This window comes from Poecilia mexicana, unplaced genomic scaffold, assembly GCF_051168715.1.
Source record: "Poecilia mexicana isolate PSO_F unplaced genomic scaffold, ASM5116871v1 scaffold_23, whole genome shotgun sequence".
NCBI lineage: Eukaryota > Metazoa > Chordata > Actinopteri > Cyprinodontiformes > Poeciliidae > Poecilia > Poecilia mexicana.
In genome coordinates this window covers 1,214,783-1,232,961 of record NW_028263392.1, presented here as the reverse complement: position 1 = coordinate 1,232,961, position 18,179 = coordinate 1,214,783, and the positions used below count along the sequence as shown (strand labels likewise).

The 18,179-nt window shown below is 40.3% G+C and overlaps 1 protein-coding gene across 1 annotated transcript in view; it reads right to left on the bottom strand.

Annotated features, from left to right (window-relative positions):
* Positions 1-18,179, bottom strand: part of scube1 (signal peptide, CUB domain, EGF-like 1) — a 103,349-nt gene that overhangs the window by 11,259 nt on the left and 73,911 nt on the right. Inside the window, exons 9-18 of the mRNA XM_015001662.2 lie at positions 10,450-10,572; positions 7,138-7,254; positions 6,934-7,056; positions 6,722-6,841; positions 4,860-4,904; positions 3,352-3,468; positions 3,098-3,256; positions 2,794-2,997; positions 2,553-2,714; positions 1,233-1,400 (exon numbers count right to left, since the gene is read on the bottom strand). Coding sequence (XP_014857148.1) covers positions 1,233-1,400; positions 2,553-2,714; positions 2,794-2,997; positions 3,098-3,256; positions 3,352-3,468; positions 4,860-4,904; positions 6,722-6,841; positions 6,934-7,056; positions 7,138-7,254; positions 10,450-10,572 — 1,338 coding nt within the window. The remainder of the gene's footprint in view (positions 1-1,232; positions 1,401-2,552; positions 2,715-2,793; positions 2,998-3,097; positions 3,257-3,351; positions 3,469-4,859; positions 4,905-6,721; positions 6,842-6,933; positions 7,057-7,137; positions 7,255-10,449; positions 10,573-18,179) is intronic.

Here is an 18,179-nt window from a genome sequence, read left to right as displayed (position 1 = left end):
ATAAAAAAAAAAATTAAAAAAAAAATCAGATCATACAGGTCAGGAAAAACATTTTGATCACCTGCCAAAGCAACCCTGACCCTGAAGGTGTACTGTACATTCTCAAAGCAAAATGTTATCTGTCGATGATTTTAGTCAGGTTTATGCAACCAGGAATCGAACTCAGCCCCTCTTTCGTCAACAGTTACCTTCTAGAACAGTTGCTGTCAATTAACCGTGTGCGTCATCACCTCAAAGCTCCCATGATTCCCTGGAACTCAATGAACCCGACATCAAAGACTGGACCTCAGTGCGTGTCCAGCTTGTGCTGAAGCAGAAAGGTATTCCACTGAGCAACAAATCAACCTTTGCACCCCATCAAATACATAAACAAACTCCTACCTTCCTGTTGTTCCATGACATATTCGCCATGTCATGTCCTTCATTGTACTCTTCATGCTCATACTTTCACTCAGAACCAACTTTATCCCCACGTTCTGCACAAAGCCTACACCCTTTCTGGTTAGACTTTTTTTTTTATTTCATAAGCAAAGCTGCCAACTTTCCTAAGATCCACTTCCTTCAACAATATCTCCAGGGCCATGTCCCAGAGATGGAAATTTGTTATTCAATTCAAATTCAATTTAAAAATACTTCATTGATCCCAAAGGGATATGAAATGCAGTCAAAACTCTTATCATTTATGTATTTTCAAAGAGACACTATAGTTAGTTATGAGACGAAGATTATTTAAAGTCTTTTTATTTGATTTTATTCTAATTTTTATATGCTTCCCCCACCATGTTTCATGGAGTGGTTTCTAATTCTTTCTGTATTGCTTTTTTGTGACAAATATATTTTGGAAATGGCCCAAAGGTTCAACCTTGATTTCTTTAGAACATCAGGTTTGGGGAGGTTTTATTCAGGTATTTATTGCAGAAAAACAGGATTGTGTTTTGCAACCTCACTAATTAGTCCAGACATGTGGAGTCTACAGGAGATTGTTGTCACATGCTTTTATATTTTCCCTGGAACTCCTTTGTTTGTTTTTATGTTTTAATTGCACATGATAAAAGATGAAAGATGCTTTGAAATTATTCTTTGTGGTTTAATTTTCCACATCCTAATGACTGGACAGAGGAGAACATGTTTACTGTTCACACTGTGTGCAAATATCCACCAGGGAGGAAACATGCAGTTTTCTATCAAATCTCTGGTTTGTAAAGAAGGACAGACACAGAACAGAGCCTGACCTTTGGCCTCACAGTCCCTGAAGGTGACAGAAGCTTCATATTTGGTCATGAGGCCTCCTCCACATGGGAAGCACAGAACCCGACCTGGTTCTGGCTGGTAGGAGCCCAGAGGACAGAGCTGGCAGGGCCGGAAGCCGTCAGTGGAAAACTGTCCTGCGGGACACTGACCTGTCAGGCAGACAAAACAAAACAAAACCCTGTTTTACAGTCAGTCTTCCTGATTGGAAGTTGGGATGGATCTGGGAATTTTTCAAACCACTGGGTGTCACACTCGAGCAGCACCAAGTTAAACAGCTGGAGCAGCAGCCAGGAACCTGCGGCTCCGGGGCCACATGTCATGCTTTTGACCCTGTAGTGTGGCTCTTAGTAACTTTGTAAAAAAAAAAAAAAAAGTGCATTCTCTATAAAAACGAATATCTAATTGAAGAAAACCATATTAAACCTAAAAACAAAATTGTTGGTTTATTTAATTTAGAAATTAAATCAAATTTCCTGTAGATGTTATAACAGGAAACATCTATAAGAATATTTCGATTTTAAGGAGACATGTTGCTTTGAGGCTCTCTACAAATGCTGGAATAAATGGTTCTTATGGTTGCAAAGGTTGCCGGCAACTGAAGTAGAACAATACCTGGATGTTAAACATCTAGTTGCCTGATTGTAGTTTCTTCTCTTCAGTTCAGTTTATTTATGTTGTACAAAATAGAAAAATGATCTCCTGGCACATAAAGTACTTTGTGGAAGTACTCAAATCCCTTGAGCCTTTTCAGATATTAAAACGTTATGGGGGACCAAGATTCCATTTTCAGCTGCTGTGGTTTCACACTGAACTGTATCAAACAAACCAAACCCTTCGAAAAGCCTGTTCCCCTCCTCGCCTGTCGGGGCGCTGCAGGAAAAAAAAAACACTGAAGGAAACTACGCAAAAATCTTCAGGAAATGGAAACAAAAATGGAGTGGTGTCAGACTTTAGCAGTTGTAGGATTTCTCTTTTTTTTTGGTCCTGCTAGAACTGACTCAAGTTTATTTTGGTTGTGTTTACCCAGAATTCCCTGCTCTATACTTTGCCTCCTGCTTTTGATCTGCTTAGTGTTCACATATGCATTCAAACAGCATCAGAGTTCACTTCAACCTAACTGAGACCGAGGTTTGATTACACATTCACACCTCCGTAAATGACACCAAACAAACTAGAGTTTGACTGAAGTGGACTGAACAGACCTGTTGGGAATGCACCTTGTGTTATAAATCATCATTTCTCCTGTTTCCATAGAAATAAGACTGGATCTAATGAAAATGTTGTCAAGACGATGAGGTTACCTCCACACTGAGACACGTTCTTGGCACCGGCGATGCCCTGTCCTTCAGTGCTGGGACATGGCTCACAGGACAGCTGTCCCTCCATGTCCTGGTACGTTCCAGAAGGACACTGAACACACTGCTCCTGCTCACCACTGTAAAATGTCCCTGCACCACAACTTACTGTGGATGAAAAGCACACCGGTTTAATTCTCACCAAGCCAAAGAAATGTCAAGACAGCTCCATGAAGTCCAGACCCACCACACTTCCCGTCCTGGAAGACCTGACCAGTGCTGCAGGTATCGGCTCCCTCTGGGATCCTGGACGGTTTCTGGGCCACTTCATACTCGGTTCCAGAGAACTGGATGTAGAACTGCTGCTTGTTAATGGACTTCCTCAGTGCCCGCATGGCAACCTGGAGCTTCTGCCTCATCTTTTCCCGCACACAGTCGATGTTACACGAGTCTGAGGTAAAACGTTCAATGTAAGCGTGTCTTGAGCCTCTGCTGTATGTTTACAGTTTAATTCTGGCAGATTGTGAGATAACTAAAAGAGACAACAGCACCTGAGGCTTCCTCCTCCTTCATCTCCATCTCAAACTCCGCTGTGATGAGGGAAACCTCTTTGGACGGGGACTTGCGTCCTCTGCGCCGCTTCTTTGATGAGTCACACTTGAGGTTGACGAACGTTACCTGGCAGTCATCGGTGCAGGGGAACTGCCCTCCTGTCAGAGTGAAAGCAGAAATCATGAGGATGAAAGTCGACTCTGATGAGATTTCAGCAACAGCGCACCTGAAAGTGAGCAGAGATGTTCTTTACCTTGAATGTTCTGCCTGGAGGAGTCCTTGTATTTCTCCTTGCTGCGTGGGCTCAGGTGACACTTGGCGTCTTTAATCTTAAACTTGGCCTTCTGCTTAATGGGCGGGGCCAGCGGATCTGCGTTCATCCACATCAAAAATAAACACAAAGAATGCTTAATGTCAGACCTGTGAAGACTTCCTATCCAAGGATTTGTGATCAGCGCAGATACATTTGTGCACAATCAGAGAACGATCATTATTTCCGATGAGATTGAGTTTCTTTTCCACTTTTCTTTTCCTGAAGTTGAGTTTAGGGACCATCTGACCCAACTCTGGGTCATGAAGAATGGCTCCTTCATATGATCTCCAGCAATCAAATTTGATTTAAAAACCATCAACAATGGCACATTTATTGCTACAAAGTTTTAAAAAGTTTACTGGTAATTATTAACAAGAAATGGGTGTACAAACTAGGATTTTCTTTGCCTTCTGCCAAATTTGCAAAGTTCCAAACTATACAGAACAGAGTGGAACACAAAGCGTGACTCAATGACCAGAATAACGGTCTACTGGAGAGTGGTGAATTTGATTGCAGCTTCAACATTTGTTGTCTGTAAGCCATGTTGTAGCTGAATTAGCAGTTTGCTTGAGGTCCATTTGGATGACACAGTTCTGTTTTTGATTGCTTCCATGCAGAGACAGGCACTCAACTTATCCAGCAGGATGGATCTTCACACACAGTTTTGTCACAGCCCTGTCTAAGGTTGAAGTATTATTAAAGATGTATGTTATACAATATTCACACACTCAAAAAAATAAGAGTTCAAGTACACTATTAAAAGGGATTTGGGTCAGGGGTTAGATGCCAATTGATTAGGGTTGTGCTGATAAATCGGCCCCGATTTCCTTTAGTTTGGGACATTAGCGATCAGCCGATACTTAGGTGTGAAATCAATCTTATCTACTTCCACAAAGGTCTGACTCCGGCAGACTGACAGACCTGCCCACCAGGTTACGTCTGAATGTGTGCGGTTAACTACAGTCACCCCACTGTGGCTAACTCTGCTACATTTTTCAGACAAAATGTAAAAAGAATCGGTATTGGCCAAAATCAGAATGGACAGGTCTGACTTTTTAAGGATCAGCGATAGACCATAAAACTGCAATCGCTGCATCCCTACACACACTTTACTTACACTAAAAAACTATGACCAAATCAGAGCACACCTTCTGACTGCCTAATCTGGTTCTGCTGACAAATATTATTCATAAGAAGAAAAACCACCAGTGCAGCACCATGCCACCACCACCACAGCACAGATCAGCCGTGGTGGTGGCAGCATCATGCTGTGGGGATGCTTTTCTTCAGCAGGGATAGGGAAGCTGATCAGAGTTGTTGGACTATAGAGATGATTACAAGGCAGTAATTCAAGATATTGAGGTTTGTGGTCATAATGTGAAATACTTTCACAAAACACTGTAGGACCTTGATTTAATGTAACAGTACAACATGTTTAGGAGCATTACCAGGCTGGATGGGAACTCCGCAGCTTAATGTGTAGTTCTCTGAGTCTGCAAGGAAGAAACACAAATGTTAGATTTTAGTTAAAGAAAGAGAAATGATCATGATGAGAGTTTAGGGTTTACGTAATGTTAGAGGGTGATTGGTGGTGTTAAAACAAGTTTCATCCCTAATTTGTGCAAAAACAGACAGAGAGCCCAAAGCCTGACATGTTTCCATCTGACCTTAATCTTGATTGTGAAATGAAAGCTGAAAATAAAAGAGTTATTAATGATGTCTCTCTCCTCCAGTGCACAGGAACACATACGTACTCATTTCAAGAAGGAAACGACAGATTGAAGCCTTCGAAAATCATAAAAGCAAGCAGAATAAACAAGAGTCCAGCCTCTGTTAAGCCACAAGTATTTTACCTGGCTTTCACCTCAGTGATATTAAAACGGACTCCAAAAAACAAACACTTCACTTCACGCCTCGGAGCCATCTATCATTCTCACACTGCAGCTGCCAAGTAAAACCCAGCGAGGGCCACATTACGGAACGCCACCATCAAAGTATGTAATCAATTTGCAGATGTGTTAAGCGCTATCGCAGGAGAAGAGCCTGAGGTGTTAGCCAGAGCGCTGGGATGGCTGGGGCCGACAGAACCCCATCCTGAGTGAATAACACATGAGTCTGAGCAGAGAGCTGGACCTGGAGCCCAGAAACACAGCTAGAAAATCTGCAGCGGTCAGCTGATGCCACCAGAGGGCAGCACTCAATGACAAACCTGTAGATGCCTTGATTAAAAATGTGAAAGAGGATTTCTATTAGATTGCCATACAAACATAACCTTATTAAATACAAAATGCAGTTTTCAAATGATCATTTCATTTATTAAAGGAACAGATAACCACTGAGTGAAAAATAGTCCAACATGTCCAGGACTGGCCGTCCAGTCAGAGCAGGCTGCAAGATACTAAACAAAGTCTACAAAACCGTCACCACAGACTTTTCTGCTGTCATATCAACTGGAGCAAGAGCCTGTTGATGATATGACAGAGCAAGTCTGTACAATCAGAAAGTTTAAAGGGCCGGTATTGTGTTTTTTCCAGGCACATTGTGCTGTTTTATACCACAATCTACTAAAAAAATGCAATAAAAATGCTCTATAAAATATGATTTAGAAGAAACTTGACTTCCCTGTTTGACTTCTTAAAATTGTCTCTTTAAGAAACTCCTGCTCTTTCTGACACTCCGCCTTCATCACAACAATGCTTTCTTTTCATGAACATCCGTATCGTTTTTACGACTGGGAGGCTCTGATTAGCATCTCAAAAGCTCATATAATAGCTGAACTCTGACCCCAAACCCTGGAGGAGTTGAAAAGGAGGAAGTTCAAACCGTCTCTTCCATTGATCATAATGGGAAAGGGTCGGAGCTCTGACTCCAACGTCTCCCGCCACAACTCTTTGAAGATACTTGAATCATATGAGTTACAACAATGTTTAATTTCCCTTTAGGATAAATAAATTACATTTAAACTGAATTTGAATGGACAGCAACATAAATCCACTTGTTAACACATTCACAATTTTGCCAGAATAAACAGGACACAAGAAAATTGGTGCTTACTTCAGAGCTACTTTTAGTAGCTCAGATTATTTCAGAAGCAGGCAGCTGCTGCTCATCCAAAAAATGCTGCAGCAAAGTCCTTATAACACTGCTCTGGCTGCATTTTTAAGGAGATTGACTTTAAATTCTTGTTCAGTGTCAGTCTACAAGTGTTTCCTAAACGTTACTAGTCTTTCAATGTTTCATCATAATTCTCTGTTCGCTCTGGTCCTCAATGATTGTGATTTACAGTAGGCTGGAGCGACGGAAACTCTACCTGCGAGGAAGAGAGCGTTGGAGGGACAGGAGAGCGAGCAGACCTCTGCACCTCCGCTCTTAGTGCAGACCAGCTGGGCTCGGGGAGCAGGCTTTCCATTGGGTAGACACTTCACAGCCTCTGAGGAGCACACCAAACCACATCACACACCGGCAACGATCAAACATGGAGGCCGGAGGTAGAGGCGTGGACGGGCCGGAGCCGGAGCTTACCGATGCAGTCCTTCTTGTTCCAGTGGAGCTTCTGTCCCGGCGGACACACACACTCATAGCTGCCCTGTGTGTTTATGCAGCTGTACTCGCAGCTGCCGTTGTTGATGCTGCACTCATCGACGTCTAATGCAGGAAAGCAGAGAGAAATCTGTGTTTTTACTGGTCAGAGATGCAGGTCAACGACGTCTCTGCATGGATACGCACCTCCACAGTGTGTGAGGCCGTAGAGGATGTATCCCTTGTTGCACAGGCACTCAAAGCTGCCGGGGTAGTTGATGCAGGTGTGGTCGCAGGTCCTCTCAAAGGAGCACTCATCAATGTCTGAGGGAGGCCACACACACAAACAGCAAAAGTTTTCACACTCCTTGAACCTTTTCACATTTTGAAATCTGTAACGCGACACACGGTGTTTGAAATGTTTTACAAACAATAAAAAGTGTGGCGTGTGTTTGGTTCCCCTGATTGAATCCTTTGCACAACCGGCCTCTGTTGGGTGTACGAAGGACACAACAGTTTCATTCAAAATCAACTAAATGTCGTTATTAATAAATAATCCATCAAATGAAAAAAAAAAAAAAATGTCTCCATGAAATAAAAACATCCTTCCTGCCTACAGTCAGTTTAGGTGATTTATGAAGGCAGCTGGGTACGGCTCATTTTATTTAGGGATATCAGATTGAAGGGGACTAAATACAAAAGCACACCACACTTCTTGGGTCTAAATGTGAAATATTTTAAAACTATTTATGATTTTCTTTCCACCTCACAATTCTGTGTTTTTTTTTTGTGTCGGTCCATCATAAAATACTAATTGTTTTTCCATGAACTGTGTGCGTTCTAGTGAAACGAGATGCAAAGGCAAAATTATAACAACTGACATTAGATTTGATCAAACATTTTACATGAGGGCCAAAACTGACGAGATGAAAGCACTGAGCTGAGCGGGAAAATTCATTAATTCTATAAATAATTAATTACAAGAGGGATCTGTAAATCACTGTAGATCAAAAGAGATTATTATTAAAAGAGATTACAGTTTCCTATCTTTTTAGTTGATTTTGGGCTATGTTTCTCTGGAGGCATTAAGTTATAAGTGCTTGTTCTTGCAGTAAACAAATTCAGTTTAAGGAGAAACTCCTTAAACTTAAATAAGAATCTTTTTTTGTCACACAGGATGTAAAATTATGGTCCTCTGACTATGACTTGTTAAAAAGGTACAAAGTTCCTTGCTGTGACTCTTCTTCTCAATCTGTTTCCTCTAGATGACCTCTAAAAATCCTAAGCATATGTTTTACTGTTATGACCTTTTTTGTTTAAAAGGGAAGATATTTTGTTTTTAATGAGACATATATCTCATTAAAAACAGTTTTAAAATCTTGCTAAAATGACAAAACGTTAAAATTTTTGCAATTTCGTCATAACAAGAACATTTTCTCTTTATTTTCAAGTGCTGGCAGGTAGATGCTTCCATATAGAGTCCTGAACAAAACACAAGTCGGAACGTTCTCCAAAAAAGGCAGAAATATTCTGCTTCATTGGAATTCAGGACACAATAAAATCCAAACTTATCCGGGGATCAGCTCAAAGCAAATACCATGAAAGTGTAAGAACTCAACTCGTTATAATAAATGAATAAATGTGAAATCTCAGTGGGATACAGTGTTGTCAGTAAACATGTTAATCTAACATGTTCTAATGGAGTCTGTAACTCAGAGGAAGTTGGTCTGGATCCTGGATGTTTGCTCTGCAAACAGTGAGAGCACATCGGAACGGTTCGCCCGTGTGGTCGCAGCCAGTCGGAGCAGAACAGTTTGCATAAACAGAAAAGGCACACAGTAGTTCCTAACATTCGTACAGTCGTCCTCAAAAGAAAGTACACTTTTCATTTAGAAGGTTTTTACATATCAAGAAATAAACAAACATGATCTGGTCACAACCATTCAAAAGACACGCTGCCATCACTGAGCAAAGGTGAAGCCAAAATGGAGAAACTGTGTGTGAACAGCTAATGCTGGGTTCACACCGCAAAATTGCCGGATGATTTTCCAACCTGAGACCCGACAATCAAAATCTACCGAATAACAGGTTTGGCTGCACAGTGTGACGTCTGCTCTTCTTCCTCTGGTCGCGTAACGCTGCAGTTTGTGGGCATCATGGTAGATTCAGTGAAGGGCCAGGGAACACTGGACATAAATGTCAGTGGACATTAGAACATCCTTAAAAGGCGTCAACATTTCAGAGAAAGATCTTGCAAACATTTCTTTTTATAGAAACACAGCAGTTAGGAAATTTTTTTTTTTTCTAACAAAGATTTGCGAACATTTGTAATGGAAATGCAGCTATTGTTGGCTGACTTGAAATCTGTTGAACATTTCTGGTGGGGTTTGAAAAAAAGCGGCTGCAGCAGAAAAAAGAGCTGGAGGCCTTTGGCTATGAGGGGGAGGGGCTAAGATTCAGGAACTCTGCACGCTTGGTAGATCCAGAGGACTAAAAATGCTCATCATAAAGCAGTTAAATAATTTGGCGACTTCAATAGTCAGTAAAGGTGTCACGTTACATTTAACCTCCCATGGTGTTAGCTTGTTGCTCAGGAGGATCATGGCAAATGTCACGGTCGGACAGAGGGTTGGCAGAGACATTGTCCTATCAAAACGTCAGTTTCCAAAACCACAAATAAAACCTTGTAAAGATGCACACGGGGTCAGTGCAACCCTGTCAGGCTGCACACAGAGTAGAAATCTGGTGGGGTCCAAATGACCCTACCTCTTAACAACGCGGAAGGCTTAAATTGTTCCTGTTTGATTGAGTCACTGCAATCATCTGTCAGTTTGCATATTTTGGCAGTAAAGTTTTTTTTCACAGTTGGGGTTGAATCATTTTGGCTCCAGATGGGAAAAACCTGGCAGCTATTGGCAGTGCGGCGCATTGGCAGAGGTGTGCTTCTGCTAGCGACGCCATATCAGAGCGACGCTGTGATGTGGCTGACACCACTCAACACCACATACTTAAAGACTTCAAATACGCAACCAACGAAGCCCGGCTAACCCAACGCATACACACACCGCTGTTTGTCTCAGAGTGTTTGTTTTGGGCGGAGCGTAGAAGAACCTTAGGGTTTTGGTGTTAGGAAAAATAATTTTGTTTGTCTGATCTGCCTCGCTTGCTGTGACTTGTAAGTAGGAATTTGCCTTTGGTCATGCAAACTTAGTGTGTTCAGAAAGCTTCCAAAGACACAACACACACCCAGAGAGGGAACTCGCAGACGCATTAACAGCGGCTTGACCTTCCCCTACTGAAGCAGTAACTCTGCTCTGATTACATCAAACAATGCAGACAGTCACATTTTCACAAATAAGATCATAAATTCCTACAAAACATTTACAAGCTGTATAGAAGACCAGAATAAACTTTACTTAGAATGTCAGCCAAAATGTCATTCTGAACTAAACAGATTATTAACAAAAAACAAAATAATAAAACAAAACAACAATAAAAAAGAGAGAGTTGTCTGCTAACCTTTGCATGTCCGTTCATCAGTGAGAAGTTTGTATCCTTTCTGGCAGCTGCACTCGAAGGAACCCACCGTGTTTCGGCAAAAGTGATCACAGCCTCCATTGTTCTCCTCGCATTCGTCGATATCTGAGTTGATTCAGTCAGATAATTAGGGACATATGAAAAAAGTCACAAAAACTCACACAAGAACACCATTACTGGAGCACCGCAGGGCTGTGAACTCCATCCTATACATAAAGGGTTTCCCCATCAAGGATTAATGGTCAACAGGTAGAGCGTATTTAGGATTTGAAACAGATAATAAACTATAAAAAAGAGAGGATGCTCTTTCTTAGGAAACTCAAAAATGTTAGATAAGACAGTAGATTCTCCAGTTATTTTCCAAACCTCTTCTACAGACTGTTTTATCTTTAGGGATTATTTTTGCTTTGGTAAATATGATTATAAAAAATTACAGCACATTATTAAATTAGATCAAGTTCAAGTCTCATTAAACAATACGAACATTTACATGTAAATACATAAGACAGCCTGGTGGGTCATTTCCATCTCTAATCCTGTTGGTAGATTGATATTGAAACACATTAATAAGCAAAGGGACAAAACACACAAAATAACCCAGAAAAAGAAATTCATAAAACAACCATAAAATGTATATCTGTAGATATACTCAACGTTGACATTTTTGGGCTCCCAAGAGGCAATTTTTAGCTTGTTTTTAAATGAGATGAGAATTGAAAGGTCTGTTATGTTACTCAAAATCTTATTTCAAGTGTGATAAAAAACAATAGCTTGACCCAAAGCAGTTTGAGGATTCATCAGAATTGATGATCTGCAGCCCAGCTTCACAATGAATAGATTTTTAGAAACATGGATGAAGTTCTAGTGGGTCCACGGTTGGTTGACAGCTGTAGGTCGAATGGCAGAATTCTAAAAAATGGAAATCAGAACTGCATCATACCACAGGTCATTTGTGCCTGCAGCAGATCTACTGCACAAAGTGGATCACTTTAAATTCACCCCCAATGCATGCTTATGCAAATTCTATTTTATCAAGTGTCTAATTTTAGCTTTTTATTCAACATTTTTATTCTATATCCTTGTTATGCCGTCTGTATTATTGCAATGTTTGCATTGTGATATATATGAGATGTGCAATGTTGGCAGGATAACAAAGTTTACCTTGACCATGACCTTGAAACTCAACTTAAAACCTGTTACAGTTGCATAAGTTGTCTTTCATGTTGCAACCAAACTCTGATGTATTTTAATGGGACTTTATGCAACAGAGTTTAATAATAGGCAACATTTTCACAAATAAAAATCTAAAAAAAACATGATGTTCAGATTCAGCCTTGCCAGAATAAATCTGTCCACCTCTGTGTAATTTAATCTCAGACAAATCCAGCGGCATGCACAAGTGTTAGGATATGTGTTAGAAACACTTCAAATGCACACAAGTATTGGACAGATTTTTATAAAACATATTCTACTACTACTAGTCGTAATAGGAATAATATTAAAAAGGGGGATGGAGTCGCCAGGAGCTGTTTTCACTGGCGGCCACAGACCTCATGGTAGATCTGGTTTCTCCAAGCCTTTGTCTCAGTTTAGCATTTCCTCACAAGAACTTTCACAGCTTTTAAAATGTCGCCTCTTTGAATCATGGAGCCTATTATTTATGTCTGTTAAAACATTTTTGCATGGAGAGCAGGACATTTGCAAAAGATCAAACTGGAAAGATTTAGAACACCAGTAAGAAAAGGTAAAAAAAAAAAAAAAAAAAAAAAATGAACCGAGAGAAATGAGAGGCAGTAGCAAACAGGACAGAGGATAATAGTCTGACAGATTAAACAGCCTAAGTTGTTTTTGATTGGTGCTTTAAGTGATGGAAACTGTTGGGGATTAGCAGCTACAGAGTAGGCCAAGCAAGACGCCAGAGGGAAATGGGGAGGAGGGCAGAAGTAAATGGTAGATGGATGAACTTATGCAGCTGTTTTCCAGTCATACTGACCACTCAAAGTACTTGACACCAGAGCCACATTCACTCATTTTAACACATTTATACACTTTTGTGTAAGTGGGAGTAAGTGTCTTGGCCAGGGGCACATTGATGTGTGACAGGAGGAAACTGGAAAGTGATTACTCTACTGAGCTGCAGTCGACCAGCAGAAATGGAGATAAGCAGAGAGGGAACCGGAAAACACGAGAGGAAAGAGGAACTTAGATGATACTAAAAGGGAAGGAAAGAATATGGATGTAAGCGAGAGGGAATAGCAACTAAAACTAAAACAGGAAAAGCATCAGTAGAATGTGTGATAATCTGTTTTTACTGGTTTTGATCGCCAGTTTGGTGACTTTACTAAAACCAACACCAGACTTTTGGATTTCATTTGGTTCCCATTTTGCCCATGTTCAACACCTAGCCAAGTGTGAAAGCGCCCCCAAGTGGACAAATAAAGATCAACTGAAGTATAGTTTGAGATGCTCTGACTGAACAGCACCGTGAGATGACCTTGATCTTCATCAGCGTAGACAGAGTGTTGGCACAGTGCAACATGAGATTAAGACATGTTATAATTGGGTTATTACAGCATTCATGATGATTCTGTACCTGTGGTGTGGAGTTCAAATATCCCAGAGGGTACTGGAAACTCAGAGGCTATTTTGAACATTTTAGTTAATTAACTACAAAAGTACTTTCTATATTTGAAGCCATTTCTTAAGATTTTCTTTGTGTTGCTCCTCTTCATGTCTTCACTCCTGTTATTTATTTCACGTTTTACCTGAAGTACAGTGCGTTCCAAAGGATTTTATTCCAGTCATTAACGTGTTTCTGTTGTTTCCCGAGGCTGAGAGGGACAGCTGTTATTTCGACTTCAGAATAAAACCAAAGAACAAACGCGTCACTTTTGAGTTAGGAAGTATAGAAATGATAAAACTAATGGTTGATGACAAGGAGATAAAAAGCTTCATTTCTGCGAAATCCACAAAATTAAGGGGAAAAAAACCAAACATCGTTCCACAGTGCTTGCTTGCTAGCTGTGTTGTTTTCACTCCAGCGCGTCTGTAAAACCAGTGAATACAACCCTGGGCTTACCCAGGACAGACAGACACGGCTTTTTAATTACCTTCCTCGCTGAAAACACTGGCAGAATCACAGCATCTGCCCACACTTAAGGGGCACTCTGAGGGTGGCTATGGGTAGATAATTACCCTTAATGAAGCTTAAATGTTCCTTGAGCCTAAGTAAATACATTAAGCTAGAGCAAGTCTTGAAATGAAAAAGTCTGCAATGAAGAAAGGGAGGACTGATCAACTCTACTCAGTCCTCTCAAAGTTTCAATATGATCCAAGTTACGTTTCTGTCACCATTCAGTCAACTAAGGATAGACTTTGTTCTATAAAATAGATAGTGAAGTGAGTTTGTTAAAAGAATGAGTGATGTTCATACATAAAGACGACAATCAGTCGTAATCAGAGGCACTAAGACAAAAAAATATGTAAGACATATAGTGTGGAGAGAATAAGTATTTCATACAGCATTGATTTTTCAAGTTTTCCCCACTTATAAAGAATGGAGAAATCTGTCAGTTTCATAAGGAGTACACCTCAACTGTTTAAGACAGAATATACAAAGATTAAGCAAAATGATATTATATTGTTTTAGCATTTTACTGCATGTATTAATTATTTAATCACCAACCAACATGAATTCTGCCTCTTACAGATCTGTTAGGTTGTCTTTAAGAAGCTCTCTTATCCTTCACTCATTACCTGGATTATTATAATTTGGGATTTTCATCATAGTTTAGTTTTGTTAACTTTGGGAAATTTGCACACAAACAGGGGGAAAGTAGAAATTCTAATTTGAAGGTGAGTTTTGAGTTTATAATTGTTGATTCAATTTCAAAACTCTAGTCACAGAAAAAAGCCAGTCATGCATCACATTCACTTTAAAAAAGAAATGATTAGTTTCACTTATCGCTAGCATTACATCTATACTTAAAAAGTTTTATTAGGTCTGAGTTACATATAGTGAAATATTGGTATTAGAGTGGAATTATGTGATTTCTCTCTGACTGTAAGATGTTTCTGTGTCAGTTAATCAAATGGCTTCATTCACTAACTGCTGATGTAGGAGAGGTTATGAATCAAAACTTTTACTGTTATGAGTTTAATAGTTAGTCAGTAAAATAAAACAATGAGTGATGAAATCAGTGTGTGCACATGAACGGGCTCATTCATGCTTTTTTTTTTTTTTTTTTAACCAAGAAACATCTGGAAGGCCGAAGGCAATGTGGAATTTTAATGAGGACGTCCTTAATTAAAGGAAAGACATTTCATACTAGACTGAATCCGGACAGTGTGTTGGAGCAAAAATTCAAAACGCAAATAATTTCATAAGTGGTCAGAATGTGAAATATTCCGTGAATAAGATGCTATGAAGAACGCCCTCGCTTCCAAATTTGTCTCAATGCATCAGAAATGTTTTGGAGTGGTTAATGAGCGAGGTTTTCTTTCAAGTCAATATTTGGGGAAAAAAATGAAAAGACAGAAAATGTGAGGTTAAACAAAAACAAATCAGGAATCAAATTCTTCTCACTTCGGCCCCATGCAGACTCCCGAATTGGAATGTGCACCTAATACAAATAGAGAACAAATTGTGTAAAGCTAAGAAAATCTGAGCAGTTTTTTGCAAATATTTACAGAGAAAAGCAATTAAATGGAAAAGATTTGCAGAAACCCGAACCTCCACAAATAATTGGGGACAGTGCATGGGGATCTGGTTCTGTTGGAGAGTGTTGGTTTTCTTTGCAGGGTGTTGTCAGTGGAGAGGACAGACATCAGGCTGAGAAGATGTGTGTATTTACTCGGGTATTAAATGACCGCAGCGCAGAAACAAACACTCCGTGGCTGCATGTGGGCTGAAGGAAAACTCTCCGTTTTGCATAACAATGATGAGAGGCTGAGCTGCAGCTCCTCTGAACAGCTCCATGCATTACTGTCTCATTTAACTCGGCCTGCTCACCACACAGCTGCTGACTCTTGGTTGTGTTGAAGACTCGTAGAGATACGTGTGTAGAAACGGCTTAAATCTGACGTTTTTTTTCTCATAATGATTTCATATTTAACTCTATTTAAATCTTGGCCTAATCCTGATTCCAGCTTGAGGTAGAAGAAGTTATGACCTTGAATCAAACAAAAATAAATAGACGACCTCTCACATGAAGGTATTTATTTTTAATTTATATTATCCTTTTCCACCCAGCAGCTTCAAGTAGACTACTTTTAAATAATTGGCAGTTATTGTAGGTACAACAAGACCCTGATGACATGTTATGTGCTTAGAGACCTCTGGCAGATGGGTGTTTTTGTACACAGAACAGGCCGGATAAATGTGCTGAACTAACAGAAGATTTTTCTTGTCCTGCTGATCATTTGCAGAGCAGAACTTTTACACTCCGTTGGTCCAGACACAGCAACAGGCAGTTTGGGGCTAAGCGCCCAACGGTTCACTGTTTGGTGTGAGCAGCCAAAATTTCAATTTCAAATATTCATATATTATTACAAAATAAATGTCTTTCAAGTCATATTTGATATATACAGCATATTTTAGCAACTGAAGTTAACAGCGTTTCTTGATTGTGCTATGAAATGGCCCCATGTGGCTGGAAAATATATAACACCCCCTTTAGGATGGCCATATATTTCTTTTTCTTTTCTTTTTTTTAACATTTGCATAATGCATTGAGTTTATTCAGTCCTGGCTTTGCTGCCACTTCCAGATCGGCAGCTAGAAAGGATAAACTTGTCTCAGTTCAGAAGGCTGAATGGAGCTGCAGAGGGTTTAGACGGATTTCAAGACCGACGCCTTTCCTGACGGTCAGAGCTGATCTGATGAGGCCTTTAACTTCGATCTGGTCGGATGTGTATTAGAGTGCATTATCAGGTCTTTTCAGGTAAATGTGGCACGCAGGCCAGTGAGGACATGTCAACCGTGCCAATCCAGTTTTTCTTTTCTTTTTTTCTTTCTTACCGACCACACACTGTTCTCAGAAGCAGCCAGAAACTCACGTGCACAGATCTAACCTTTCATGAACTTCCCCGAGAACAAAACCCAAACCACCATGTAATGTAATGAGTGTTAATGATCCCGCCGTTACAGGGGCGCGCACACACCCATACACACACACACCCGACAGTGCGAGCTGACCTCGCTCCGATGCGCACCTCCTAATCAAACATCTGGAAACCGTTAACAACATCTTCTCTCTAGCCTCTCTTTAACCCAGCTGCTGGTATGAGAGCCTGTAATGAGACGTCTCCTCGGGTTGGCGCGTCTGTCATCGAGAGGAACTGAACGGCCTTGTCTGTCAGCACGGATAAAAGAGTGTTTATCACACTGGTGGGTTTTAAACATGCCCTGCATAGTTTATATTGAAACAATTATGATAGACAGGCAGGACAGGGCACATCCTGTTGGCATCAGAGTGCGGCTGATGAAACCACGGGAGAGACGACGGAAGACTGCAGTCTGTCACTGGGGAGCAACTTGGTGCCACATCGGCTTGGACCACCGTCGAAGGAGGCACTCAACTTACGCTGAAGTGGAAATTTCAGCAAACTATACTTTTGAAACCAGATATTTACATACTCACTAGGAAAGAAAATACTTGTTCTTACTGTCTGACCTTAAATCAGAATAAAATCCCTGTTTAGGTCTGTTAAAATCATCTAAATTATTTCTCTGTACATGCTGGTGTTACAAGTTTTGAACTTACACACACTTTCTCTGTATTTGGTAGCATTTCCTTCAAAACTATCGACCTCAAACACTTAGCAAATCTAGATCGTTTGGCCTCCAAGTTTTTTGAATTTTGATCCATTGATGAAAGAACAGCTGGAGCTGAATCTGGTTTCCAGGCCTCCTTTTACTCACCATTTAATGTCTGCCAACACATTGTGATAGCCAATCAAAAACATTGACTTTGTTGCCTTTAAGTCATTTGACAAGACTTCAACTGAGATCATTTTGTATTTTAATATTATGTATTTCCATTGTGACGTGATCTATTCTGCAGCAAAATACCTCCACAGTATGATGCTGCCACCCCCATGCTTCATAGATGTCAGTGTTGTCCACCTTACTCCTGAAGTTGCAACAATGGTCATTATGGCCGAACTCTTCAGTTTCATCTTCACCAGACTATAGAACAGGTCTCTAAATTTCCAAGTTGCTGTTGGAATAATGGTTCTTCCTTGCTGAGTGGTGATAAAGTCTCTGAAATCAGTTCTAATTGTCGCAGTTACATGATGAAAATCACAGTATTTTGTTCTCAGCTGCCCATTCTTCTCACAACCTCCCTTGTGAACTTTTTGCCTCTTTCCACATGCAAAGTTACTGAGTGATTGGTCTGAATTTCATGGGAGTGTTTGTTTATGCATTGGGACAGTGGGGCTGTCTAGCTCTGACTACTCGACTTCTAGAAGCCGGTTGACATATTTAGAAGTGCAATTGTCCGAGGTTGTAAGGAAGAACGTGATGTTCGACCAAAATTCTGAACTGCTCCTGCTCGGTTCTGGTCCGATGCATCAGGCAAACGTTCCTCCACATCTGATATGTTTATTATTATTATTATTATTATTATTATTATTATTATTATTATTATTATTATTTTATTTCCAATAACATGGAAAATAAAATGAGACATTCCATCTCGTCAATCATC